The sequence below is a fragment of the Pleurodeles waltl genome, chromosome 7 (assembly GCF_031143425.1).
Source record: "Pleurodeles waltl isolate 20211129_DDA chromosome 7, aPleWal1.hap1.20221129, whole genome shotgun sequence".
NCBI classification, from domain to species: Eukaryota; Metazoa; Chordata; class Amphibia; order Caudata; family Salamandridae; genus Pleurodeles; species Pleurodeles waltl.
This window is the reverse complement of record NC_090446.1, coordinates 782,935,266-782,951,631: the sequence shown is the minus strand read 5'-3', so window position 1 is coordinate 782,951,631 and position 16,366 is coordinate 782,935,266. Positions and strand designations below refer to the sequence as shown.

General features: G+C 45.4%; 1 protein-coding gene across 1 annotated transcript in view; it reads left to right on the top strand.

The window, feature by feature from the left end:
* Positions 1-16,366, top strand: part of SLC4A9 (solute carrier family 4 member 9) — a 369,779-nt gene that overhangs the window by 327,287 nt on the left and 26,126 nt on the right. The window contains exons 18-19 of the mRNA XM_069199298.1: positions 7,748-7,816; positions 12,101-12,274. Of these exons, the coding sequence (XP_069055399.1) occupies positions 7,748-7,816; positions 12,101-12,274 (243 nt within the window). The remainder of the gene's footprint in view (positions 1-7,747; positions 7,817-12,100; positions 12,275-16,366) is intronic.

Below are 16,366 nucleotides of genomic sequence, written 5' to 3'. Positions count from 1 at the left end.
CTCTGTGGCCTCCCTAACAAGGCCAACCCCAACTAAGTTACCAGTAGTGAGCCCAGCTACTCCCTTGGATTGGCTATTAGTAGGTTTGCTCCCACCACCACTGCTATTAGTAGGGACACTAGGGGTAGCAGTAGGGGTTGTAGTGGTAGCAGCATTGGTGCTTTTCTTTGGACAACTGGGATCTGTTGTCCAATGGCCTTTTATTTTACATAAATAGCACCATGGTTTCTTTTACTTGTCCTGATTAAAAGAGGATTTGGGCCCACCACCCCCACCAGAGTGTTTTTGTGGGCCTGATGAAGACTCATTTTTAGATTTGTCCCCACCCTTGTCAGAAGACTTACCATCCTTCTTTTTGTTGCCATCTTTGTCACCCCCTGTATGAACTTTTCTGTTCACCCTTGTTCTGACCCATTTGTCTGCCTTCTTTCCCAATTCTTGGGGAGAGGTCAGATCAGAGTCCACCAAGTACTGGTGCAACAAATCAGACACACAATTATTAAGAATATGCTCTCTCAGGATTAAGTTATACAGGCTGTCATAATCAGTAACTTTACTGCCATGTAACCACCCCTCCAAGGCCTTCACTGAATGGTCAATGAAATCAACCCAGTCTTGTGAAGACTCCTTTTTGGTCTCTCTGAACTTTATCCTGTATTGTTCAGTGGTTAAGCCATAACCATCCAGGAGTGCATTCTTAAGACCTTGGAAATTATTGGCATCATTTTCTTTCACAGTAAGGAGCCTATCCCTACCTTTTCCACTAAATGATAGCCATAGGATAGCAGCCCACTGCCTTTGAGGGACATCCTGTACAACACAGGCCCTCTCAAGTGCAGCAAACCACTTGTTAATGTCACCCCCCTCCTTATAAGGGGGAACTATCTTGTGCAGATTCCTGGAATCATGCTCTTTTGCAGGATGACTATGGGGAATACTGCTGCTGCCACCATGGGTTTCTAAACCCAACTTCTGTCTTTCCTTCTCTAGTTCAAAAGACTGTCTATCCAAATCCAGCTGTTGCTTTTTAAGCTTCAGTCTGGTTTGTTCCACCCTCAACTTATTGAGTTCCCTCTCTAACATTCTGTCATCAGGGTTGGTGGGAGGGACATTCCTAGATACAGAGGTATGATGGGAATGAACAGAAGGAGACCTGTCCCTTACAGAAGCCACCCTAACAGCTTGGCTAACAGAAACATCACTACCAGTATGGTGAGAATAAATGCTTTTGCTATGATGTGAGACAACACTATTTGTATGGTGTGGCTCTCCATCATTACCAACTATGCTAGACTGTCTAGTAATGGGCAGGCTAGGGAGTTTCTTTCCTGAATCTTTTCCTGGGGGAGTCCCTGGATCAGATTGGGAACCATTAGCTACTTTTTCTACAGATGGGGCACTTCTAGCCTTATCCTGTTCTCTAAGCATGTTAAGTAACAGTTCCAAGGAAGGATTCTTCCCTACACTCAAACCTCTCTCTATGCAGAGACTCCTTGCTCCTTTCCAGCTAAGGAGGTCATATGCAAGTTTGGACAGATCAACATTTTGGCCTGTGCCAGACATTTTTAGAAAGAGTTAAAGTGATAGAAAAAGAGAAAAAAGATTTCAGAACTTTTTAGAAAGACAGAAAAAAACTTTTTAAACTTTTAAGAACTTTTTGAAAGTTTAGAAGTACTTTTCAGCACTTAGAAAAGAGTGAAAAGAGAAAATGCAAAACTTTTTGGCTATGTGTATATACACTGACCTTGTTTTGTATATTTTTCTCTTATGAAAAGTACAATGACAAGAGTGGTAAGTAGTCTCAAAGCACTTATCCCACCACTGCACAACCAATGTAGGAGGCTGGACTGGCTTGTAGTGAGTACCAAGGGGTACTTGCACCTTGCACCAGGCCCAGTTATCCCTTATTAGTGTATAGGGTGTCTAGCAGCTTAGGCTGATAGATAGTGGTAGCTTAGCAGAGCAGCTTAGGCTGAACTAGGAGACGTGTGAAGCTACTACAGTACCACAAGTGTCACTTGCACAATATCATAAGAAAACACAATACACAGTTATACTAAAAATAAAGGTACTTTATTTTTATGACAATATGCCAAAGTATCTTAGAGTGTACCCTCAGTGAGAGGATAGGAAATATACACAAGATATATATACACAATAGCAAAAATATGCAGTATAGTCTTAGAAAACAGTGCAAACAATGTATAGTTACAGTAGGATGCAATGGGGAAACATAGGGATAGGGGCAACACAAACCATATACTCCAAAAGTGGAATGCGAACCACGATTGGACCCCAAACCTATGTGACCTTGTAGAGGGTCGCTGGGACTATTAGAAAATAGTGAGAGTTAGAAAAATAACCCTCCCCAAGACCCTGAAAAGTGAGTGCAAAGTGCACTAAAGTTCCCCTAAGGAGAAAGAAGTCGTGTTAGAGGAATAATGCAGGAAAGACACAAACCAACAATTGTGGATTTCCAATCTGGGGTACCTGTGGAACAAGGGGACCAAGTCCAAAAGTCACAAGCAAGTCGGAGATGGGCAGATGCCCAGGAAATGCCAGCTGCGGGTGCAAAGAAGCTTCTACTGGACAGAAGAAGCTGCGGTTTCTGCAGGAACGCAAAGGGCTAGAGACTTCCCCTTTGGAGGACGGATCCCTCTCGCCTTGTAGAGTCGTGCAGAAGTGTTTTCCCGCCGAAAGAACGCCAACAAGCCTTGCTAGCTGCAAATCGTGCGGTTAGCGTTTTTGGATGCTGCTGTGGCCCAGGAGGGACCAGGAGGTCGCAAATTGGACCAGGAGGTAGAGGGGACGTCGAGCAAGACAAGGAGCCCTCTTAGCAGCAGGTAGCACCCGGAGAAGTGCCAGAAACAGGCACTACGAGGAGGCGTGAAACGGTGCTCACCCGAAGTCGCACAAAGAAGTCCCACGTCGCCGGTGAACAACTGAGGAGGTCATGCAATGCAGGTTAGAGTGCCGTGGACCCAGGCTGGACTGTGCACAAAGGATTTCCGCCGGAAGTGCACGGAGGCCGGAGTAGCTGCAAAAGTCGCGGTTCCCAGCAATGCAGTCTAGCGAGGTGAGGCAAGGACTTACCTCCACCAAACTTGGACTGAAGAGTCACTGGACTGTGGAGGCCACTTGGACAGAGTTGCTGGATTCGAGGGACCTCGCTCGTCGTGCTGAGAGGAGACCCAAGGGACCGGTAATGCAGCTTTTTGCTGCCTGCGGTTGCAGGGGGAAGATACCGTCGACCCACGGGAGATTTCTTCGGAGCTTCTAGTGCAGAGAGGAGGCAGACTACCCCCACAGCATGCACCACCAGGAAAACAGTCGAGAAGGCGGCAGGATCAGCGTTACAGAGTTGCAGTAGTCGTCTTAGCTACTATGTTGCAGTTTTGCAGGCTTCCAGCGCGGTCAGCAGTCGATTCCTTGGCAGAAGGTGAAGAGAGAGATGCAGAGGAACTCGGATGAGCTCTTGCATTCGTTATCTAAAGTTTCCCCAGAGACAGAGACCCTAAATAGCCAGAAAACAGGGTTTGGCTACCTAGGAGAGAGGATAGGCTAGCAACACCTGAAGGAGCCTATCACAAGGAGTCTCTGACGTCACCTGGTGGCACTGGCCACTCAGAGCAGTCCAGTGTGCCAGCAGCACCTCTGCTTCCAAGATGGCGGAGGTCTGGAGCACACTGGAGGAGCTCTGGACACCTCCCAGGGGAGGTGCAGGTCAGGGGAGTGGTCACTCCCCTTTCCTTTGTCCAGTTTCGCGCCAGAGCAGGGCTAAGGGGTCCCCTGAACCGGTGTAGACTGGCTTATGCAGAATTGGGCACATCTGTGCCCAAGAAAGCATTTCCAGAGGCTGGGGGAGGCTACTCCTCATCTGCCTTCACACCATTTTCCAAAGGGAGAGGGTGTAACACCCTCTCTCAGAGGAAGTCCTTTGTTCTGCCATCCTGGGCCAGGCCTGGCTGGACCCCAGGAGGGCTGATGCCTGTCTGAGGGGTTGGCAGCAGCAGCAGCTGCAGTGAAACCCCAGGAAGGGCAGTTTGGCAGTACCAGGGTCTGTGCTACAGACCACTGGGATCATGGGATTGTGCCAACTATGCCAGGATGGCATAGAGGGAGCAATTCCATGATCATAGACATGTTACATGGCCATATTCGGAGTTACCATTGTGAAGCTACATATAGGTAGTGACCTATATGTAGTGCACGCGTGTAATGGTGTCCCCGCACTCACAAAGTCCTGGGAATTGGCCCTGAACAATGTGGGGGCACCTTGGCTAGTGCCAGGGTGCCCTCACACTAAGTAACTTTGCACCTAACCTTTACCAGGTAAAGGTTAGACATATAGGTGACTTATAAGTTACTTAAGTGCAGTGTAAAATGGCTGTGAAATAACGTGGACGTTATTTCACTCAGGCTGCAGTGGCAGGCCTGTGTAAGAATTGTCAGAGCTCCCTATGGGTGGCAAAAGAAATGCTGCAGCCCATAGGGATCTCCTGGAACCCCAATACCCTGGGTACCTCAGTACCATATACTAGGGAATTATAAGGGTGTTCCAGTAAGCCAATGTAAATTGGTAAAAATAGTCACTAGCCTGTTAGTGACAATTTGGAAACAAATGAGAGAGCATAACCACTGAGGTTCTGATTAGCAGAGCCTCAGTGAGACAGTTAGTCACTACACAGGTAACACATTCAGGCACACTTATGAGCACTGGGGCCCTGGTGAACAGGGTCCCAGTGACACATACAACTAAAACAACATATATACAGTGAAAAATGGGGGTAACATGCCAGGCAAGATGGTACTTTCCTACATGAGGTCTCGGAGGCTGATTGGCAGAAAATATTGGCTTACCCACAAAAAGTCTCTCGACATAGTAAACTGAAATATATTCAGTTTAATAATAGCCATATGACATATTTAACACCACATAGACTACAGGTTATCAGTGTGGCGACCCTACACTCTGTCGGCGCTGCTCTCACCTAGATGCTTCCTTGGCATATATGGTGTGGGACTCCACAGTGATCCAAAACGTCTGGGGAGGGGTTGTGGCTAGCCTCAATGATGCCTTGGGTCGAGCCCTCCCATGCACAGCTAAGATATAGTTACTGGACTTATTCCCTAGGCCACCTCTTAAGATAATGGGTTTCAGATTTTTAGATCTGGCTTTGATACTGGCTAAACGTGACATAGCTAAATACTGGACTTCATTGGCGGGTCTGGGGCCTAGCACAATGGACCAGAGAGGTTGGGATATGGGCTAGAGCTGAGGAGAGAGCATTACTTAAAGATGATACACGGGGTGTGCAGAGGAGACCTTTGGCAGGACTTTTGTCAATTTCAGAGATACTGGGCAGATGGGAACTTCCGAGGGATGATTCGCGTTCGGATACTCGGGTGGAGTCTGCGTCTCAAATGGCACCAATGGAGTCTGCCAGGTGAACCTTGACCGGGGCATACATCTTGGGGATCCCGGGTATGTTGCCTTGTGTGGGCCGTTAGTTGCAATTTACTACACTACCTCCTTCATCTTGACTCCCTTGCATTTCCCCCAGTAGGATTACTACACAATAAATTGATTCATATGTACTTAGCTACCCTAAAGACTTATGGTTAACATTAATAGAATCCCCCCTTTGAAAGGACCGTAGCTGGATTGTTAGTTACAGTTCTTAGATCGTAACATCGTGATAAACATTTAAGGGCTGTTACAGACTCTGGGTTATCCTGTTGATGGAGACACCTTTGATAAACTAAATTAACACAATGAACCATCCTGCATACTGGGGTGTTTTTATTAGTACTGATCTACTGTACTGGATGTTTTTGGTGAGTTTTTTTTTTTCTTGTTGGGTTTTACATTGCAGGACATATACCATTTACTTTCTGTATCTATCTACAAGTTATCGAAGTGTCGTCTAGCTCTGATGCACTATGTTGTACTTGCCTATGCAAAAGCCAATAAAAAGATATTTAAAAATAGAGTGCTTGAGGGTGCAACTTTAACTCTTTAGTGGTAAAGAAAAATACTTTTGATGGCACAACAAGAGGTAGAAATGTCCTCATGTTATTTACATGATTCCACTAGACTCCCCATAAAAACAGAGTGTGAAGATAGTTCTAGAAGTAATCAAAAAGAGTATTTACAACCTTGTGCAAAACTATGATTTACTTCCTAGAAAACTTAAAGTTCTCACGAATATAAGCAGTACTAGTTATGTAACCCAAATTCAGCAAAAGACAAAAAGGACTGGATTTTTTGAAAGGGGGCAACTCGGAGCTTCTTGGGGAATTATAGCCCTCATTTCAACATTGGATTACAGTCAGCTGCCTATGCGGCCAGGAACCCGCCGGCTGCATTTGGACATCCCCGCTGGGCCGTAACATTGCAGCTGACTCCTAATGGAGCCGGTGGCAATTTGGCGGTGCGGCGGGTGCAGCAGCACCCGTCGCGCTTTCCACTGTCTGCTAAGCAGACAGTGGAAATCGCGATGGGGCTGTGCCTGGGGGCCCCTGCACTGCCCATGCCAAAGTGCATGGGCAGTGCAGGGGCCCCCCGAGTCCCCTTACCGCCAGCCTTTCCATGGTTCACTGCCATGGTTCACTGCCATGGAAAGGTTGGCAGTAAGGGGAGTTGAAATGCCCAGGGCAGCGCTGCCCTGGCGCATTACGACCGGCGAATGGCGGCATTCCGCTGGCCCCGACCGTGGAGCTTTCGCCACAGTCAAAATATGCTGTGTAGTACCGCCAGCCTGTTGGAGGTACTACCGTCACATTTCCCCTGGCGGTCACCCATTTTAAGACTCAGTAACATATTACAGAATCGCAAACTGGGTTGAGTCATTTTGGGGTCACAAACTCGATGATTTTGCAAATTGTAGGCTTTGTGACTGTAAAATTGTTCTGTATATGAGGCCAACTTTTTTTTTAGAAGTTTTTAATTTGTCTTTGTTGGGGTTCTGTCTAATCATCAAGAACACTGCCCCACAATTGACTTCACATATATGTCTCCAGGTTTTAATAAGGCAAGAACACGAATGTACACATATGAGTGTGAGAGCCCTCAAATAAGTGTAATGTCTTCAGCTGATGCTTCTAAGAATGAACATATACTCATTTTCTATTCTGATGTACTAAACCGTCTTATTTTCTCTGCCCATATAAAGATTTTTCAAAATACAGATTTTTCACAAATTATTATGTGCTAAATCCTACCCCTCAAAACAAGTCACTTCTTTTGTAGCACAAGTGTCACAGCGAGAATTCCCTTTTAGAAACTGGCTACAAACCACCAACATCCAACCATTAAAACAATATCTACTACTGAATGCCAGTACCTCCTGCAGCTTCTTTACTTGGAGAAAAATGAAATGTGCACCAGCAGCGGGGATGGAGGATTATGATATTGTTTGACCAACAGATTGTGGTGGGAAAATGGTAATAGCGTTATTATTCGAGGTGAGCGTGGTCTCACAATAAAATGTAGGCAAGACGTAAAAGATACTTCATGAAAAAAAGTGAGACAGTCAAAATTGTGCCAATCAATCAATTTTCCAAGTAAAACGTCAGGCTAGTGAAGAGCATAAGTGAACAGTTGTCCTTTGCTCAGTTGCATTAGCGACTGAATTTCGTTGTACCTTTTGTCTGAATTTAAATGCATTATGGTAAATAAAGCATAATATAAATCATACTGCGTATTGCATGTATTAATTACTGTGCTTTTGTATTTATTTATCAGTATATTCCAATGCCAGTACTGTATGGTGTCTTTCTTTACATGGGCATGGCTGCTCTCCAAAGTATACAGGTGAGTATACTTGTAACATACTTTATTTAATATAGGACTCTTGTTATGCATTACTCTCTGTTTTACTCTCGAAAATTCACTTGTGATCACTGTTAGACTTGCCATCCTTGGCGTAGTCTCCCCTAAATTTTTGCCTTTGATTCCCAGGTTGTTGATGTGTGCTGGACTCTGTTTTTGTTACTCTGGGCACTTTACCACTGCTCCCCAGTGCTAAATTGCAAGTGCTCCTATGTAAAATATATGTGTAATTCGATTTCCATGATTGCCATATTTGAATTTACTGGTAAGTCCCTAGTACAGTGCACTAGAAGTGCCCAGGGCCTGTAAATCAAATGTTACTAGTGGGCCTGCAGCACTGGTTGTGCCACCCACATTAGTAGCCCTGTAAACATGGCTCAGACCTGCCACTGCAGTGTTTGTGTGTGCAGTTTTTAAATGCCAATTCGACTTGGCAAGTGTACCTACTTGCCAGGCCTAAACCTTCCCTTTTCTTACATGTAAGACACCCCTAAGGTAGGCCCTAGGTAGCCCCATGGACAGGGTGCAATGTATGTTTAAGGTAGGACTTATACTAATTTTTTTTGTAGGTCCTGACAGTGAAATACTGCCAAATTCGTTTTTCACTGTTGCAAGGCCTATCTCTCTCATAGGTTAACATGGGGGCTACCTTTAAATATGATTAAAGTATAGGTTCCCTTTGGGGTCTCTGAACTCACAATTTAAAAATACATCTTTTAGTAAAGTTGGTTTTGAGACTGTGTGTTTAAAAATGCCACTTTTAGAAAGTAGGCATTTTCTTGCTTAAACCATTCTGTGACTCTGCCTATTTGTGGATTCCCTGTCTGGGTTAGTTTGATAGTTGGGATGTTTGCACCTCTCTCTAGACAGTGACACAAAGGGAGCTGGGGTGTAGCCTACATATCCTGATGAGCCATCTCTGCTAGGAGGGAGAGGAGGAGTGATCACTTACACCTGAATGGGCTGTGCCTTCCCTCACACAATGCAGTCTCCAATCTCCTGGTATGTGTCTGGGGCCTGGCCTTGGCAAGGCAGAATCTCACAAACAAGAGAGACTTTCCTTTGAAGTAGGCCTACTTCAAAGGCCAAAATGGGTATAAGAAGAGCACCCAACCCCCTGAAAGATTAGATCACTTCTGGACATCAAGAGGAACCTCTCTCAAGGAGAAGAGCTGAAGAGCTGCCCTGCCTGTGACTGTGCTTTGTGGAGCTATCCTGCAGCTGCTGCTTCTGCCTGTGAAAGGGGACAAAGACTGGACTTTGTTGTGCATTCCTGCTTGTGGAGAAATCTCCAAGGGCTTGACCTGAGCTTGCCTCCTGTTGTTGAAGTCTCAGGGCCTTCAAAGACTTCCCCTGCCAGCACCTGGACTCTCTGCTGAGACTCCTGCCCTGCCAAGTGGTGCCCTATCCAGTTCCTGGGCCCTTGAAAGGTGAAGCTGGCAGCCAAAGTCTGAAAATCCATGCACAGACTGACGTGAGGGGAAATTTTCGATGCACCTCTGAGAAGCAGCTGAGAAACGATGCGCCACCGGCTTTGTGACTGAAATCTATGCTCCACCTGCATTGCGGCTGGAAGATCGAGGCAAAACAGCTGGAGAAACGACACTTAACACCCGCTGACGAAGGCTGTTTACGTCGCAACCCCACATAGCGTGGTTTTCGGATACCGTGCGACCGGATTTTCGATGCAAACCTCGCTGGGTGTGGAAAAACAAAGCAAACCCTGCCCAGCCTTGAGGTGCCTGTCTGGTTCGACGCATCGCTCTCTTGCAGAGATGAAAAACGACTCACGGCAATCCGACCGGAGGAGGAATGATGAACGGTCTCGCTTGCAAGTGAGAAAGCGACACATCACTGGCTTTTATTTTGACGCACACTCGCTGTGCAGTGTTATTTTGACGCAACCCAGGTACTTTTTCACGCTAACAGTGTTAGCACTGTTTTCTAAGGATTTAAGACTATTTTCGCTTTTTAATTCATAACTTGACTTGTATATGGTGGATTTGTGTTGTTTTGGTCTTTTTTTGTTTAGATAAATATTACTTACTTTTCTAAACCGGTGTTGTGTCATTTTGTAGTTTTCACTGAGTTACTGTGTGTGTTGGTACAAATACTTTACACCTAGACTCTGAAGTTAAGCCTGCCTGCTTGTGCCAAGCTACCAAGGCGGTGAGCAGGGGTTAACTGAGGAGATCTCCTTTACCCTGGCTAGAGTGAGGGTACTTGCTTGGACAGAGGGTAACCTGACTGCTAACCAAGGACCCCATTTCTAACAATCACCAAAAAGACACCAACAAACAATCATAAATAAAATAGCGACAACTGCTTTCACACTCAAAGGTCGTTCATTGAAGGCTTTTTGCATCTTCACAGATCTTTCATAAATTAATATTTTTTCACTGATATGACACACTTACGATGTATAATTGTATCAAAGAAAGAGCAAGTACTGCTCAATACCCTAAGCAGGCAGGTAACCATATAATTAGATATAAAGAGCAGTACAAATACTCAGGGGTGGCTCCTCCCCTAAATTGGAGGAGCGTTGCCCTGCTGCTTTTAAGCAGAGGGGGAAAGAAAAATAAAATTATAATAATGAAGCGTTAATATCATTTTATTTTTCCTGGGAACCGGGTTGGGGTGGGGCAGGGTTGAATTGGAGGGGGCCGGAGGAGGGCTGGAGGGAGGAGTGGAGTGCACAATAAGTGCGCATGTCTGTTTGGCCGGCCGTGTTGGGCCGCCCAAACAGACATGTGCACTCAGCATTTCTTCACCCGGCTGTATTGAACAGCGGGGTGGAAAAAAGTGCACAGTCTCCCACTCCCTGTGTGAGCACCGAAGCAGGCTGCACACAGCAATCACAATGCTGCCGTCATGCTGGTGACAGCAGCATTGTGATTGGCTGGGAGCCTGTGTGCTGCTGGGAATAGGACGGAGGAGACGCAAATTCCAGAAGAAGGGTAAGAGGTTTATTTTCTTTATTTTTTTTATCTGCCCAACCCCCTCTGGCCCCGCTACCCCCATTCAGTGGTAGCCACCACTGCATATACTGCTGGTTACTTAACACAATACAGTGTGGCAATTAAGTACATCAGACACTAATCAACAGTGACAGTTCATAGCCAATTATGTAAAGTGCAGCCTGGCAAGTTTGCAAATATTATCTTAAAAACACAAAACTAGCAGGTAGCTTTATAAGAGGATCCTCCCCCAAGTGGAGACACTAAAAGAAAGCCAGTCCAAAAGAAAACAGAAACCAAACGTAAAAGAAAAAAAAGAAAAGGTAGGACAAGAATAAAGTGGAAAAACGAAACGCTAAGCATTAAGAGTATGGTACCCAAAAGATGTGAGACTAACATAAATCTTCATCAAGGAAGAGAGGAATAACACATTACTTAAGGGCATCATGAGATGGATCTAGTTTACCTAGAAGTGGTCCTTGATTGATGTTTAAAGTTTTTATTCCAACAGGTCTGGCCACTCTCAATAAGTGATCATATCAGGACCCTACTGAAGACGTTTGTTAATCATTTTATAATGTAACTTCTACCAACCACAGAATGCTGAACTGAGATATATAGTATAGAGCTGTATTTTATCTACGGTCAGGCTCGCAATCATTCCACTTGCTCAATACTGATGGTTAATCCCTAGGCGGCTGAACCCCACGTCTGTTGACAATAGAGAGGCCAGGAACAGAAATTAGTAGAGAACCCACAGTGACTGCTTTCTCAGACTAATGAGATTGCCGTCCACGTCACCTGTGTATTCGCAGTGAGCATACGCACTCTGGCTATAAACCGATCATATTCATTATAACCCAGCACAAATGTGCTCTCATAACATGCACAGTTTGCAATAACGTAGACCCACCCCCCATTGCTCAACTTTCCCTTGATCTTCCAGTTACCCCCGTGCATTTTTGTGCCGTACAATAGCATTGACGCTAAAACAGTGACACCTATAATTCATAACATCACAAAGCCAGTAACAAACAGCCCGACAGTTGTTACAGATGATATATTTAGAACAATCCCATGGGTGAATATATTTTGATATAGTATTAAGAGACCCATCTAAAGTAATGCTTCCATTGAATGAAGTTGAAGAAAGGCCCCTATGTTGTTGCAGTTACCACGTAAGCAATATGTTTTCAAAAGGAAACTTGAGGTTTTATCCCAAAGCAAAAAATAAATAAAAAAATAAAAAGAATAAACAGTAATTGTGTCAAAATTAAACGTGTTATTTTTATTGTTTCCCTTTCAGTTCCTTGACAGGCTAAAACTACTTCTTATACCAGCAAAACACCAACCCGACTTGATCTACCTTCGCCACGTGCCCCTTCGCAGAATTCATCTGTTCACCTTTATTCAGATCGCATGCCTCGCTTTGCTCTGGACACTTAAATCAACAGCAGCTGCAATTATATTTCCTCTAATGGTAAGCCACGTGTTTTGGTGTTTTTTTTGTTTAATATGCATTACCTCAGTTCAGGCACCGAGTGGTTTAGAGTTGTAGGTATTGTAAACACCTCCCAACAATTCATTACAGACACAGTTTTCCAACCCGGTCTTTTGTGTGGCAGCCTAAAGCATTCTGGGAGTTGTAGTCGTGTTTTGCTTTCATTGAACTAATTAGACTTACACACCTGTCATCAACGATTTGCAGGTAGAAAGTTCGGTGGTGGGGACTGTGTTGGTAATGGCCTGGGGCTAGGTGATAACTTTACTGTTAGTGGGTACAGCATTTAGCATTTCTGGTGTACTTTACAAATGCAAGCTGAAAAATGTCCTGGTGGTTTGCTAGTGCAGAGGCTGGCTGTCCCCCAGAATCATGTCTCGTATGGAAATTCACTGTTTGTCATGCTATACCTCTACGGTGTTATGTAATGCTGCATTATTAAGGAAAGCTGCGGATAGAGCACTGTCCATAGCAAATGCAACACTTAATTTGAAAAAAAAATAGTGCTGGGTTGCAAGATATTTCTCAGGTGGTCGCCACAGCTTGCATCACTCACTGTCCTTGCTGGGGCTGCCAAAGTTCAGTACCAGCGCTGCCTGCGAACCATCACGCTTCTACAAATATGACCGTTTTGCAGCATGAATCTTTTCTGGATTAACATGCGGTGCATTAATCTGCCATCTAGTAGCTGGGTATGGAATTCTCCAAATTGTTCTAGTTCTTCTTCTATTTCTGTTTTTTGGAGATGTTGGGTGTTAACGGATCCCTCGTTGGGGTCTTCCTGTGACGTCATATGCCCTCCCCTCAAAGGTCCGACCATTGGGCGCCATCTTCAGATTCTTTTATTAGGAATGGATGCTTGGCTGAAAATAGTTTGGGAGAAGTTTGAGAGAAGATAGCCAAAAGATTGGGCAAATTCTGAAGAAGAAGAACATCAAGAAAGCAGTACCGGAGGAGACTAAGAGAGTAAAGGAGAAGATTTACTTGGTTTCAAGAATGCCCGGACAGGGGGCTCCTTGTGCTCCTTGTGTTCCTTGTGGGGGCTCCTTGTGCAGGGTTATGGAGAAAACTCTGTTGCAGTTCTTCCGGAATTGTCACCACAAAATTTCGCAGAAGAACCATCACCCTGTCTGCAACCTCTACTTGGCAATCAATCACCGAAGCAACGACTGCAAAGCTGTGTTCAAGTAGAAGATGGTATTTCAAGGGAGGGAACAGAGACAGGCACACCACACCATGCAGAGACAGAAATCAACCCCTGGGTCTTTCGAGTAACGAGGATGAAAACATCACTGATGGGGTCAAGGAAGAAAATATTGAAACTCGACCAGAGAGTTGTCGACGTAGAGGCCCAGACGGCCAGGAAAGAGAAGAGACTGCAGGTAAAAGACTTATCTGCGTCAAAAAATAGAATGACTGAAAGGCATCAAAGGGAGCCTCTTTGTCTGAACACTCGACACTGCAAGTGGGAATTCTCCAGAAAAAACATAGGGGGTTATAACAACTTTGGAGGAGGTGTTAATCCGTCCCAAAAGTGACGGTAAAGTGACGGATATACCACCAGCCGTATTACGAGTCCATTATATCCTATGGAACTCGTAATACGCCTGGTGGTATATCAGTCACTTTACCGTCACTTTTGGGACGGATTAACACCTCCTCCAATGTTGTAATAACCCCCATAGTCATTGAAAGACAGATGAGGAGAAGATGCTTAGACATCAAAGAAAGAGCGGCCTTAGTAACAGCAAAGAAGTTCAATGACCGATGCATTGTAGATGGAATCTTTGACGTGGAAGAGGAAATCAACGTTGATTCTCGACCCAGAAGAACACTCGACAAAGATCGAAAGAAAGAAGCGATGTCTCGAGGCTGAAATGACTGTGTTGCTTCAGAAGAAGAAAGACTTGGATGCAACAGTAAAAGAGTTTTGAATTCCTCAGGAAACTTCAGCCCCGAAAGACCTGGGTGAAAGAAGTCAAACCTCCTTTAACACCTGAACCACAGAAGGACGAAGAGGAGATCCTCTGAGAGGAAGAAAAGGAACAAGAAGGACTGGGCTTGTTTCAAGAATCAGACAAGTCAGATTTTACCGATGTTCAGTGGCAGGAGCTGGAGACGGACTCCCCAGAGGAGGAAGTAGACTGTTATCTGTCGATGCCTTCGCCTCAGGATGACATTGGCATGTACAACCAGGACATAATAAAGACAGCTGACAAATACAATGTAAAGCTGGAGGCAGAAAAACCACAGGCTTGTTTCCTGCTGGAAACTTTTTTTCCATCCCAAGCCAGGAATCAATTCCTTCCTTTGCTCGCGAGTGTCTTGGACCAAGAAAGCAAGGTATTTACGGAACCCGCCACATGTTGAGCAATGAGTCCAAGGGTGGAAAAAAAGTATAAATATTCATCTCAGGACCCAGCATAATCAAGGGTATGGTATTGGCCGATTCCATTATCACTTCTGCAGCATGGACTTTACCAACATTCCCATAACATCTGGGCCCACCTTCTGACAAGGAGAGCTAGAGGATGGACTTTTGGGCAGACAATTTGAATGCATCACAGCAAATCAATGGCGTATTGCCTATTCAAACACCCTATTAAATAGACATGCTTACCCACACTGGGAGGAGATGGCGGAGCTGATGTAGCATCTGGCAGAACAATACAGAAAGAGAGCTGCACCTGGCAGAAGAAGGCACAAATATTGCAAATTCCTGCCTGAAATCGGCATTGGATGCAGCAGGCACAGTTAGTCAACAAATGATTTACAAAAATATATATATTTTTACTAAGCAACAAAAACAGCCATTGCACAATGTTGCATGCCTCAATAAAGAACACAGTAGGTAACCACAACTCAGAGACAGAATACAATATGTGCCAAGTATCACAGATGTAGTATTTCAATCAGGAATCACCCAGGTAAGGTAGTCTGATATATCCGGTCCACTGTCCCTTAACCCACCCATGGACTCCCACACAGAGAATCACTTCCTGGACCTGTGGGCTTCCCACCCTCCTTAGTTTTTCTCCCACTTTTTCAGGTAACCCCAACTCTGGTAGATTACTCTTTCAGCACTCCGCACCAGTCCATATCGGTTAGCCATTCCTGTACACTGGGCGGAGATTCGGCATCCCACGCTCGGGCTATATTTCTCTTAGCCACCACTGCTGCTATGGTGAACCACAATCCTGATACTTTGGCCAGAATTCCTCCCCTGCTATACCACCTTCCCAAGCATCCGAGCTGCCATCCCAGAGACCCTTCGCCAGTAAGCCTGTATCACGGGGCATGCCTGTATAGTGTGATAGAAAGTACCTTCCTGCCCGCATCCTCTCAAACATTGTGGGGTCTGCGCCTTGCCCATCTTGCACGACACAACCTGGAGTAATATGCCCTGTGTAGAATCAGCAGCTAGATCAACCTGAACCAAATCGCCACAACCCTGGGACTCTGCCTCGCCTCTGCCCATTCCTCACCGTCCAGTGCTCCCAGGTCTGCCTCCTATTTGGCACGGAGGGGTATCATCCGGTCTGGAAGAGTCAGCTTTTGCACCCATAGGGAGCTCATGCAAAGCATTCTGCAGGACTGCCACTGCAGCTTGCGTGAAAAGGTGCACACACCCTTTCACTGCCATTTTTCACTATACTAGGTCACTTATACGTCACTCCTATGTCCAGCTACATAATGGTAACTCCGAACATAGGCATGTTTGGTATCAAACATGTTGGAGTCATAGCCAAGGCTTTTGCAAGCATTGGTTGTATGATTCCATGCACTCTGGGGGCTCCTTAGAGGACCCCAAGTATTGCCATTTCAGCCTTCTGAGGGTTTCCAGGAAGCACAAGCTGCTGCCACTTCCCAGACAGGTTTCTGCCCTCCTGTTGCTTGAAAAGTTCAAGGCCAGGAAGGCAGAACAAAGGATTTCCTTTGGGAGAGGGGTGTTACACCCTCTCCCTTTGGAAATAGGTGTTACAGGCTTGGGAGGGGTAGCCTCCCCAAGCCACTGGAAATGCTTTGAAGGGCACATTTGGTGCCCTCCTTGCATAACCCAGTCTCCACTGG